Consider the following 13,769-nt stretch of genomic DNA (forward strand, 5'->3'; position numbering starts at 1 on the left):
ATAGAAGAAAGAATCTCAGATGCTGAAGATTCCATAGAAACCATGGACTCAACAGTTAAAGAAAATGCAAAATGCAAAAAGCTTGTAACCCAAAATATCCAGGAAATCCAGGACATAATGAGAAGACCAAACCTAAGGATTATAGGCATAGATGAGAGTGAAGATTTACAACTTAAAGGGCCAGCAAACATCTTCAATAAAATTATGGAAGAAAACTTCCCTAACCTAAAGAGAGAGATGCCCATGAATATACAAGAAGCCTACAGAACTCCAAACAGACTGGACCAGAACAGAAATACTTCCCGTCACATAATAATCAAAACACCAAATGTTCTAAACAAAGAAAGAATACTAAAGGCAGTAAGAGAAAAAGGCCAAGTAACATATAAAGGAAGACCTATCAGAATCACAGCAGACTTTTCACCTGAGACTATGAAGGCTAGAAGGTCCTGGGCAGATCTCATGCAGACTCTAAGAGAACACAAATGCCAACCAAAACTACCATATCCAGCAAAACTCTCAATCACCATAGATGGAGAAACTAAGATATTTCATGACAAAACCAAGTTTACCCAATATCTATCCACAAACCCGGCCCTAAAAAGGATAATAGGAGGACAACACCAATACAAGGAGGGAAACTTCACCCTGGAAAAAGCAAGATAGTAACCCTTCATCAAACCCAAAAGAAGTTAAGCATTCAAATTTAAAAAATAACGTCAAAAATGATAGGAAGTAACAATCACTATTCCTTAATATCTCTTAACATCAATGGACTTAATGCCCCAATAAAAAGACACAGACTAACTGAATGGATACGTAAACAGGACCCTACATTTTGCTGCTTACAGGAAACACACCTCAGGGTCAAAGTCAAACACTACCTTAGAGTAAAAGGCTGGAAGACAATTTTACAAGCAAATGGTCTCAGGAAACAAGCTGGAGTAGCCATTTTAATATCAGATAAAATTGACTTTCAACCCAAAGTCATCAAAAGAGACCCTGAGGGACACTTCTTGCTGGTCAAAGGAAAAATACAAAAAGAAGAACTGTCAATCCTGAACATCTATGCCCCAAATGCAAGGGTACCCTCTTTCGTAAAAGAAACTTTATTAAAACTAAAAGCACACATTGCACCTAACACAATAATTGTGGGTGACTTCAACACTGCACTTTCCTCAATGGACCGATCAGGAAAACAGAAACTAAACAGGGACACAATGAAACTAATTGAAGCTTTGGACCAATTAGATTTAACAGATATATATAGAACATTCTATCCTAAAACAAAAGAATATACCTTTTTCTCAGCACCTCATGGTACCTTCTCCAAAATCGACCATATAATTGGTCACAAGACAGACCTCAACAAATATAAGAAGATCGAACTAATCCCATGCCTCCTATCTGATCACTATGGAGTAAAAGTGGTCTTCAATAGCAACAGAAACAACAGAAAGCCCACATACACGTGGAAACTGAACAATACTCTACTCAATGATACCTTGGTCAAGGAAGAAATAAAGAAAGAAATTAAAGACTTTTTAGAACACAATGAAAATGAAAACACAACATACCCAAATCTATGGGACACAATGAAAGCAGTGCTAAGAGGAAAACTCATAGCCCTGAGTGCCTCCAAAAAGAAAATGGAGAGAGCATACATTACCAGCTTAATGACACACCTGAAAGCCCTAGAACAAAAAGAAGCTATTTCGCCCAGGAGGAGTAGAAGGCAGGAAATCATCAAACTCAGGGCCGAAATCAATCAAGTAGAAACAAAGAGAACCATACAAAAAATCAACAATACCAGGAGCTGGTTCTTTGAGAAAATCAACAAGATAGATAAACCCTTAGCCAGAATGACCAAAGGGCACAGAGAAAGTATCCAAATTAACAAACTTAGAAATGAAAAGGGAGATATAACAACGGAAACTGAGGAAATCCAAAAAATCATCAGATCCTACTACAAGAGCCTATACTCAACACAACTGGAGAATCTGGAGGAAATGGACAATTTCCTTGACAGATACCAAATACCAAAATTAAATCAGGACCAACTAGACCATCTAAACAGTCCCATAATGCCTAAAGAAATAGAAGGAGTCATAGAAAGTCTTCCAACCAAAAAAAGCACAGGACCAGATGGCTTCAGTGCAGAATTCTACCAGACCTTCAAAGAAGAGTTAACACCAATACTCTTCAAATTATTCCACAAAATAGAAACAGAAGGAACACTACCCAATTCCTTCTACGAAGCCACAATTACGCTGATACCAAAGCCACACAAAGATCCAACAAAGAAAGAGAACTTCAGACCAATTTCCCTTATGAACATCGATGCAAAAATACTCAATAAAATTCTTGCCAACCGAATCCAAGAACACATCAAAACGATCATCCACCATGATCAAGTAGGCTTTATCCCGGGAATGCAGGGTTGGTTCAATATACGGAAATCCATCAATACAATCCACTACATAAACAAACTCAAAGAACAAAACCACATGGTCATTTCATTGGATGCTGAAAAAGCATTTGACAAAATTCAGCATCCCTTCATGCTTAAAGTCTTGGAGAGAACAGGAATTCAAGGCCCATACCTAAACATAGTAAAAGCAATATACAGCAAACCGGTAGCCAGCATCAAACTAAATGGAGAGAAACTTGAAGCAATCCCACTGAAATCAGGGACCAGAAAAGGCTGCCCCCTTTCTCCTTATCTTTTCCGTATTGTACTTGAGGTACTAGCTCGGGCAATTCGACAACATAAGGAGGTCAAAGGGATACAAATTGGAAAGGAAGAAGTCAAACTATCATTATTTGCAGACGACATGATCGTCTACCTAAGTGACCCAAAGAACTCCACTAGAGAGCTCCTACAGCTGATAAACAACTTCAGCAAAGTGGCAGGTTATAAAATCAACTCAAGCAAATCAGTGGCCTTCCTATACTCAAAGGATAAGCAGGTTGAGAAAGAAATTAGGGAAATGACCCCCTTCACAATAGCCACAAACAGTATAAAGTATCTTGGGGTGACTCTTACCAAACATGTGAAAGATCTGTATGACAAGAACTTCAAGACTCTGAAGAAGGAAATGGAAGAAGACCTCAAAAAATGGGAAAACCTCCCGTGCTCATGGATCGGTAGAATCAATATAGTTAAAATGGCCATTTTGCCTAAAGCACTATACAGATTCAATGCAATACCCATCAAAATCCCAACTCAATTCTTCACAGAGTTAGAAAGAGCAATTATCAAATTCATCTGGAACAACAAAAAACCCAGGATAGCTAAAACTATTCTCAGCAACAAAAGAAAATCTGGGGGAATCTGTATCCCTGACCTCAAGCAATACTACAGAGCAATAGTGTTAAAAACTGCATGGTATTGGTACAGTGACAAGCAGGAGGATCAATGGAACAGGATTGAAGATCCAGAAATGAACCCACACACCTATGGCCACTTGATCCTCGACAAAGAGGCTGAAAACATCCAATGGAAAAAAGATAGCCTTTTCAACAAATGGTGCTGGTTCAACTGGAGATCAGCATGCAGAAGAATGCGAATTGATCCATCCTTGTCTCCTTGTACTAAGCTCAAATCCAAATGGATCAAGGACCTCCACATAAAGCCAGACACTCTGAAGCTAATAGAAAAGAAACTGGGGAAGACCCTTGAGGACATCGGTACAGGGAGAAAGTTTCTGAACAGAACACCAATAGCGTATGCTCTAAGAGCAAGAATTGACAAATGGGACCTCATAAAATTACAAAGTTTCTGTAAGGCAAAGGACACCATCAAGAGGACAAATCGGCAACCAACAAATTGGGAAAAGATCTTCACCAATCCTACATCAGATAGAGGGCTAATATCCAATATATATAAAGAACTCAAAAAGTTAGACTCCAGAAAACCAAACAACCCTATTAAAAAATGGGGTACAGAGTTAAACAAAGAATTCTCACCTGAAGAACTTCGGATGGCGGAGAAGCATCTTAAAAAATGCTCAACTTCATTAGTCATTAGGGAAATGCAAATCAAAACAACCCTGAGATTTCATCTTACACCAGTCAGAATGGCTAAGATTAAAAATTCAGGAGACAGCAGGTGTTGGAGAGGGTGTGGAGAAAGAGGAACACTCCTCCACTGCTGGTGGGGTTGCAAATTGGTACAACCACTCTGGAAATCAGTCTGGCGGTTCCTCCGAAAACTGGGCACCTTACTTCCAGAAGATCCTGCTATACCACTCCTGGGCATATACCCAGAAGACTCCCCACCATGTAATAAGGATACATGTCCTACTATGTTCATAGCAGCCCTATTTGTAATTGCCAGATGCTGGAAAGAACCCAGGTATCCCTCAACAGAAGAGTGGATGCAAAAAATGTGGTATATCTACACAATGGAGTACTATTCAGCCATTAGAAACAATGAATTCATGAAATTCTTAGGCAAATGGATGGAGCTAGGGAATATCATACTAAGTGAGGTAACTCAGACTCAAAAGGTGAATCATGGTATGCACTCACTAATAAGTGGATATTAACCTAGAAAACTGGAATACCCAAAACATAATCCACACATCAAATGAGGTACAAGAAGAAAGGAGGAGTGGCCCCTGGTTCTGGAAAGACTCAGTGAAACAGTATTCAGCAAAACCAGAACGGGGAAGTGGGAAGGGGTGGGTGGGAGGACAGGGGAAGAGAAGGGGGTTTGCGGGACTTTCGGGGAGTGGGGGGGGCTAGAAAAGGGGAAATCATTTGAAATGTAAATAAATTATATCGAATAAAAAAAAAAAGAGTGGAAAAGTCACACCCATGAGGTTACTTAGAACCACAGTTAGGAGAGACACAGCAATCTAAGCAAAGAGAGATTAGGGGAAAGAAGTCTCACAATTAAAATAAAAAACACCTCTGTACAGTGATGACAAGGTAAAGTCACCACAAAGATAGAATAATTCTAAAGCTGTATTTGCAATTATACTTTCAAACTATCTGAAGGAATCTTTGACAGAACCAGCAAGAGGTAAATTGACCTTACACAAAAGGCAGAAGTACAAGGAGCACAGTGCTGAGCAGGCACTACTCACCTGTCAGTCAGGGTAAATGTGGCTGGAGGAACTGAAGGGGGATTAGAAGCATGCAAGGATGGACGGTAAGGACTGGGGGTTCTAGCTGTAAGGAAGGCTTATAGCCTGCTTTGTGTTGTCTGTGAAGTAACGACACCTCGTATTTCTAAGCAGCTAAAAGGAATTTAAAAGTAGTTTATGATGCATGCAAACAATATCAAATTCCAATTTTAATGTTCATAAATAGTTTTTATTGGGACACAGCATCTTTGAGGCTTATTGAATTATGTATTATCAAAAAGTACTCTCATGCTCCAGCAGAATTGCTGAGTTACAGGGACAGAGAACACATGGCCTGCCAAGTCTATAAGATTTACCAACTTGCCCTTTGCAGAAAAGGTTGCTGAACTCAGGTACATCTGGGAAACACAACTAACAAGTTTCATACAATAAATATAAAGAGAGCACTGTACCGAACAACTATGTGATGTATGCTGTTTTCAAGCATAGGTTTGAATTATTGATCATGCATAAGATTATAAATTGTATTTCAGCAATTTAGAATTAGTAATTAAAATAAACTAGGAACCCTATAGAGATTTGAAAATGAATGTAGGAGATTAAAACAATTAGAAAATTTTCAGAAAATTGTCAGAGTGAAAGAGATAGTATTAAAACTAAAATATAATCATTCCTGTGGAAGTCACTATGAACTAACTCAATAAACACCCAACTAATTCAATCTCATTATTAGTCAAATAGTAACAAGGTTCACTAATGAAACTGAATGACACTTAGCAAATACTATTTTGCATTGTCATGGGTGTGCAAAATCATCTTTTTGCATATTGTGCTAGTAGGAGGGGAATAAACAGAAATCCTCAGAGCAGCAATCTTTGCTTTCAATGATTGCAAATGCTACTCACTGCTACCCAACACCTGCTACACCCCACAAGTCAGACCAAAAAAAAGGCACAAAATATTGGCTCTTTGTTTTGGCAGCACTGAAGCCCAGGAGCCCATGAGATGCAAAGGGTGGAAGGTTAGGGTTGGGGTCAGGAGTCTCCTGCGAACACACACTCTTGGATGTCCTTTTTCCCCCTTTCTGCTTTAGAAGTTGCTAAATGGAAGCCCCTGGGTGCGTCTGAGGGCCCTATCTCAACTTGAAGGAAAGGAAGGCCAACAGCATCCCAGGGATGCTGACTTGGAACCTTTTATTACTTAGTTAACAAACTCCTAAAACACCACCCCAGATAGTAAAGCTAATGTGTAAGTGGGTACAAGGACATAGGAAACTGTTATGCAGGGGAAAATGTGTGTTATTTTTTTCCACAAAGAGGAAGAAGGAAGTTCATGAAGTAGTAAGCAATCCTGTGTTGGCAAAGAAAATTAGCACACACATATGCATGTGTATTTGTACATGAATAGGTATGTATATAATAAAACGGTGAGCAGCAGCATACTGTGGAACACCTGTGAAGCATTTGAAACCTGTGAGTCCTGCAGGTTAAGATATTTAGATGGGTACCTTTCTTGGTAATGATGATCTCAGAAGGTGCTGTTTCTGATTTGGGCTGCGAGGCATTGTCCATCAAATCTCCATTATGGGGGCTTGTAGATATTTCAGGAGATGTGTAAACAGGACCAGAATCAGGACTGCTGCTCACAGCACCATCTGCAAAGAGAATCTGAAGGGAAACAAGGGCTCTGAATTCTCAGAAGTGAAGAGGAGGCTGGTTCTCAAAGAATGCTGTACCCAGCATACTGCGGCTGAAAATAATCTGCAGAATGGCTAAAGGCAGACCTTCGTCTGGGTGCCAGAAAGTGCCATTTAGAGGGTTGATTGTACCTACATACAGCATTGACTATGATTTCATACATTCTACCCACATCTGTCTTGTTTCTATTTCACACTCTTTGTTGGATTAATATATTTTTCTATTCTTCATCCTTATTCTATATAATTGGAAAATCATACAGATTAGAATTCTCCAACCACTGCATTTGCAAATGTATTATATTTTTAATGCCTGATTTCCATTACAACCTACCAAGGACACATGCCATCTCTAGGTATCATAGATACCCTATGGGTACCCTATGTACAGCCCCCCAGGGAGTGTGATAAGTCAGTCAGCTGCCCCTGTGACTCTGACCTGATTCTTCCTGGCCTCTTCAGGAGCTCTGCAGGATACCTGTGCAGTCCGAGTTAGTGAGACAATACTTAAAGGTAACTTAGCATCATCCCAGACTGGCACTTGGCTGGAATGAATCTGAAGTATGTTTCACATGTCATTGTCCAAACTACATTCTCCTCCTGTTCTCACTGGTTTCTTCCACAAATGCTAGTGCATATGGCGCCTTTCCACACCTCTTAGCTCTAAGTCACCCCTCCTACCACTTGGCTTTTCACAATTACTTTAAAATTTTAAGAACTTTTGATTTTTTTCCACAGCAGTTTTGTACTTATTTTAAATTTCATTTTATCTGTCTGTCTGTCTGTCTGTCTGTCTGTCTGTCTGTGTTTTTGTATATATTGTGGCAGATATATGAAGATCAGACATCAACTTTCCTATGTGTATCTGTATATGTATGTATGCCTGTACGTATGCAGGTATGTATGTGTGCACATCATGACAGATGCATGAAGATCAGATGTCAGCTTTCCAGGGTCTCTTTCTTCCTTCCATCATGTGAATTTGGGAGATCAAACTTAGTAATCAGGCTTGATAATCAGGCAAGTGCCCTGACCCGCTGAGCTCTCTCACTGTTGCTACAGCAGTTAAATTTTTCTTAAAATTAGATTGTTAACTTGACTCTCTGTCTATATCATTTTTACCCATTTAAAATTTATGTTCAAGTATTTACTGTTAGGTGATTTTAACAATACTGAATATGTTGTTTATTTTCTTAGATACATAGCCTTGTGACCCTCCCCCCCCATGACTCTTGGCAGTACACTGTCTGCTTACAAAAGCCTTCCCCTCTGATCATTTTTAAAGGTGGGCTAAGGCATGTGGTTTCTTAGCTTATGGCTTCTGATTTTTAAGTCTCTACAAAATGAGTTTACTTGCAGAATTACCCTGATTTTCAGCTCCTAGAGGTATACCTTTCAAAGTCTTCCTTAATTTTGGAGTTTTTTTTCCTCTTGTACGTATTTTATACTTTGTCCTTATTTCTCTATCAGTGTGAACCTATGCACCTTGCATTTTCTAGAAATTCTTTAAACACTTCTTATACTAGTGACATATTTTCTTGTCTTCTAGCACTGTTGGGAATTTAGTATTTAAGAGCTTTCCCTCCTCCTGTTTTAAGATGAGTTGAAGGAAAAAAGAGGAAAACATATCCGGTCTGAAACCTTAGATCACAGTGAAACAGCACCATCTCTATTACATGCACTCTGGCTTTCACAGCCAGCTTAGCTACAATGCATTGCTGCTAACCGCACTCCTTTTTCACTTGTTAATTTAATGCACCCTTGTGGATTATGGAAGTCTCCTCCCTGCAGTAGCCTTGCTCCTTACTCAAGGTCCAGCTGTCTTGTACCTTATTGTAAGGGAGGTTATTTAAATACTATAGTCTTTAACCTGTGTGGATCCATCCAGCATATACTTGATAACGGTGCCCTGGCTGGTGACAACTCTTGATGCCTCCTGCTCCATGGGTGGCATCACTGCTTTATAGAATTCATAGTGCTTCAGCCTCTGGGGGTAGCTCTGGCGGATCATGAGGTTCCAGGTGGATTCTTCATCTACGATGGGATGATCTTAAAAAACAAAAGAGAATAAAGCTATTGGTGGGGTGAATAACTATTGGGCTGGGATTTTATCTTCTTTTTGTTTTGTTTGCTTTGTTTTGTTTTCATTCTTTTGTCTGTGTTTAAGAACTTGGAAAGTTTCCTTTCAATCCATGACTCATGGCCCAGAAAACTGCATCTTTGATGACCTCTTGCACTCAAATGTAGTAAGGACATTTTAATAACAACAAATAGTAATTCTTCTTAGAGCATTTGCATACTCTAGAGTCCAGAGCACGTTAAGCCCAAATGATTTGGGAGCAGAATTTCGGTGTCTTAGTGACTCCATTGTCTCTCTTGGCGCGCCATTCTGAGTAAGTTCTTGCTCCATGGTGGACCATGCTCTGGTATCCCCTGCTTGCTTTGAGCTTCAGGGAGCCTCTCATTCAAACCTTCTCTAACTTACCCATCATCCTTCAAAATTAACACAAACCCTCTATCTCTAACCACAGCCAGACCACTCTTAGTGTTCTGCTTCTCCCTGGTAATCAAGAACAAAAGCACTTGATAAACACCTTCCAAATTGCAAAGTACTGTGGGATGGCTTTGCAATGATACAATACCATTTGTCAATTTTTATTTCTTGAGCTACAGCCAAGGCAACGGTGAACAGAGTTAAGAGCCAATTGCAGGATTGGGGGAAAAATCTTTGTGGTTGTTTATCTAACAGAGGCTCAATATCCAGATATATAGAAATATCTAAAGGAGCAAATAGTACAACCAAATGGGCAAGTGAGCTGAACAGATAACTTTCCAAATGAAAATACAACATGAAAAAAAGAAAAAAAAAAACAACTCTGCAACATCCTTGGCCACCAGGAAAGTGCAAGTAAAATCTACACCCAGCTTCCATCTTACCTCAACCAGATGGCTATCATGAAGAAAATGAAAAATAACACCACTAGATACGGAGGGAAAAGAACTGTTATTCACTGCTGAATAGACCCCAGTTTAATCTCAGATATAGCGCTCTCTCTCTCTCTCTCTCTCTCTCTCTCTCTCTCTCTCTTTTTCACACACACACACACACACACACACACACACACACACACACACACACACACACACACCAGGTTAACTAATAAGGTCTTTCTTGTACCTATTTATTCATCAGAATAAGTAAGAAACCATGTTTAGAAGAAACACAAGTAACAGATTATGTGGCATTATAGGATCAAGAGGGTTTCTTTATTTGCTTAATGTGCATCTTGGACTCCTCATTCTCACTGCCCCTTGTTTAGATCAATGAGCAAAGTGCGGTACCTGTGATCTTCTGCAGAGGCAGGCATACAGGGCCACATAAAAGCCATTAAGAAAGCTGCATTTACCATCACTAGATCAAGAATGACTTCTCAACTCTGCCTTTTACCAGTCAGGTGACCTTGAGCACATTGCTGCACTTCCAGAGGTGTCAGCGTCTGTATTTTATAAGATGGAACTATCAGCACCTATTCTCATAAGATTTGTGTTTTGACATGGATGTTAACGCCTTTGACAGTGGCTCATCACAGCAAGCACTTAAGAATGGTCATTATTGTTCTGCTCATTACTTGAAAATTACCCATTGCTCATCATCAACAAGTACAACTGGTAAGAAAAGACACTTTCAATGGTGGGATTTTCTCTGTTAGTTTTGACCCATGATTCCTTGTCCACTCCAGTAAATACTCACCTGTAGATTCTTGCCCAATGAAGGTCAGCAGGAGCCCATTGGGGCAAGATACGTTTAGGTTTTGGAAGGTGGGTACATAAGGTGATTCCTGTATGACGATCTCTGGCTCTACTTCTTCCTGTACGTGATTCTGTACATAAATAGATGCTTGTCATTCTCTAAATCAGACACATTTATTCTGATCAAGCAAGGATTTGCCAAACAATACAACTTGTGAGTAAGTAAGTAGACTGCAATAGATTCTAAAAGGATTCAAGACTCTTCACTGCTATTGAGCTTAGACTTGCTGTCTGGTTCATAAACATAAGACAAGACATGGTATAGTATCAATCATTTTCCCTGAGAGAAGAAGGCACCAAAGTTAACAGAGGTCACTGTGAATGAATGCATTTGTTCACAAATGGACTGGATTGGAACTTGAATGGTGCCTCTATCTGGATGTATGGGATGTGGGCAGGCAGCACTATAGTACAGGTGATGGCTTCCCCACCCCAGACTCAGATGGTGGAACTTGATACCCAACATGATGGAACTAAGTAGGCCTTTGGGGAACTGAGGATTCTGAGGGCTTGGCTTTCATGATTATGATTCAGGCCTTATAAAAAGGTGTCAAATGAAAAGTGTTTATTCTTTCTGTGACATAATGGAGCATAGAAGATGCCATCTACATAAACTTGCTTGAATGAGACATAGCACCTTCTCTTGGACTTTCCAGCCTCAATTTGACCAATTGGCTTTTGTTGTTTGTGACTCATGTAGTCTAAGATATTTTGTGATAGTAGTTAAAAGAGATTAAGGCAGTGTTGGGAAAACCAGCAACCATATTGACGTGTGTGTGTGTGTTTGTGTGTGTGTGTGTGTTGCCTGTGTGACAATAATTAAGAAGAGGAAACCAGGAATTTGAGAGAGAGAGAGAGAGAGAGAGAGAGAGAGAGAGAGAGAGAGAGAGAGAAAGAGAGAGAGCGGGCTGTTGGGAAGAGATTTTGTAGAATGTAGAGAAAGGAAAGGGAATGGGAGAAACAGTGTAATTGTATTTTAATTGTAAAAAGTAACATGGGGTGAAAAGATTGGAAACCTGTAGCCATGTTCACCCACCTTCTTCTCTTCTTCTTTTGGAAGTTCCTCTTCTTTAATGGAATCTTTGTGTTTTTCTTTGCCTTTCGGCTTAGCTTTCCCTTTGCCTTGAGGAACAGTCACTACAGCGGGGACCACTGTGGCTGTCATAGCTGAAGGAATATTCATCATTGCTTCCAAATCAGAATTTGTAATCTCTAGAAGTAGGAAAGGGGGGATAATGATAAAATTAAATATTCATATTTCATATGCTCGTTAATTGATACATCTCAAAGTTTGTTCAAGTGGGCATTAACTTTTACTACGTGAAACATGTTTTACCAGTCAGATAGATTCAAGAGATAATGTAATTGTTTTGAAAATCAGATTGTAGTTAAAATTTTTTTAAATGTTTGCTATTTTAGTGTGGTTGATACAAAAATTCTCTCAAGTCCTTGTCTCACATGTCCTTGCCTTTCAGTCTGTTGTGCACTCTACTCTCTCTCTCTCTCTCTCTCTCTCTCTCTCTCTGGAACTAACAAAACATCCTGAAAGTCCTAGGTTCACAATAGCAAGACCAGCACTGAAAGAGTAGAACATGAGGACACCTTAGACATGAGCCAATACAGACAAGGAAATCTGGCGAAGACAAACACTATTGTTGTCTAAGGTGAGATTAGTAGCTTTCTTGTGGGCAATCTATTGTCTTTCTTGTTTTAAAAGTTTGGAAATTCTAAAGGGCTGATGAGAGATGAGAGATGAGAGGAGATACTGTGTGTGTGTGTGTGTGTGTGTGTGTGCATATACGCGTGTGCACATACCCCTTTTATCTTGTCATCTGTTCTCCTACAGGGTCCAGCATGCCTCTTCTTTGACCTCTCCTTACCTTTCTGGTCATCGCCCCCAGCCCCCTTACTGAACATTCATACATTTCAGTCTTGCAGATACTTCCAGGTCTCAGGTTGCACTATGTTCTCAAATTTGGCTGCTGTAATAATTACTCAAGGAATTTAAATGAATGCCCAAGTCTCCCTCCGACTTACTAAATCTGGCTTACAAGGCAGAAGTTCAGATAGGTACATGTATGTGACACTATATGTAACTATTATATATAGTCTTGGCTGTACTTATATTAGGTGTATCCATCTTATTCACAACTAGGGCTTCAAATATCATCTATGAGTTGACTCTACAATGGCCACAGTATGCCTGTTTTTTTTCCTTCTCAGTTCCAGATCCATATTTCTGCTTTTACACACTTCTCAGTGTGGTTCTAGAGATATTTCAAACTTGTAAGAAACAATGTTATGAGGATTCATGGCAATCTACAGCAAAAGAACTGCATAGTCAGGAGGTAAGATGATCACCATAATCTATACTAGCATGTAGTATTAAAGCTATATGGCATAGGGATTATATATTGATTTTGAAATGTTTAAAATATGTACACTGTGGTTGGATCACTTTAAAGTTGGTGGGGATCCACAGACTTCTTAATTGGTTCTTGGTAAAACAACATAATATTTTGTGGTTTGAAAGGAAATAGCTTCCAGTTGGAGAATTTGTTTCTTGAAAGTGGAGCCCAGAATTCCTCTAATATGTCTAATGAATGACTTCTTTTAAACCAACGTTCTGAAGTTTACCAAGTAGTTCTACTATCACAAGACTCATAAAAATAATGTTCTGTAGAGACCTATGAGAACTCCTTGGAAGATCACGATTTTCTTGCCCCAAAGTATTGCACACACATACACACATACAGACACACATATACACACAGAAACAGATATGTACACGTATACACACAGATACAGACAGACACACAGCCACATGAACACACATACAGACACACATATACACACAGAAACAGATATGTACACGTATACACACAGATACAGACAGACACACAGCCACATGAACACACATACACACACACATATATACACACACATATAGACATAGACACAGACACACACACAGCCACATGCACACACACATACACACACACATATACACACACACACACATATAGACACAGACACAGACACACACTTGTACCTACATACATACACCCCATACACCACATATCTATATGCTGCAGAAAACAACCTATATGTGAAGCATTAAATCAGAAGAGGTTCATTTGTTGATAAACGTACAAGCTGGGCAATGGCAA

The 13,769-nt window shown here is 39.5% G+C and overlaps 1 protein-coding gene across 1 annotated transcript in view; it reads right to left on the bottom strand.

Annotated features, from left to right (window-relative positions):
- The window catches only part of Spag17 (sperm associated antigen 17), a 206,915-nt gene that overhangs the window by 56,341 nt on the left and 136,805 nt on the right, over nt 1-13,769 (bottom strand). The window contains exons 25-28 of the mRNA XM_052178557.1: nt 11,636-11,811; nt 10,541-10,670; nt 8,660-8,838; nt 6,601-6,760 (exon numbers count right to left, since the gene is read on the bottom strand). Of these exons, the coding sequence (XP_052034517.1) occupies nt 6,601-6,760; nt 8,660-8,838; nt 10,541-10,670; nt 11,636-11,811 (645 nt within the window). The remainder of the gene's footprint in view (nt 1-6,600; nt 6,761-8,659; nt 8,839-10,540; nt 10,671-11,635; nt 11,812-13,769) is intronic.

The sequence above is a fragment of the Apodemus sylvaticus genome, chromosome 4 (genome assembly GCF_947179515.1).
Source record: "Apodemus sylvaticus chromosome 4, mApoSyl1.1, whole genome shotgun sequence".
In the NCBI taxonomy this organism is placed as follows: Eukaryota; Metazoa; Chordata; class Mammalia; order Rodentia; family Muridae; genus Apodemus; species Apodemus sylvaticus.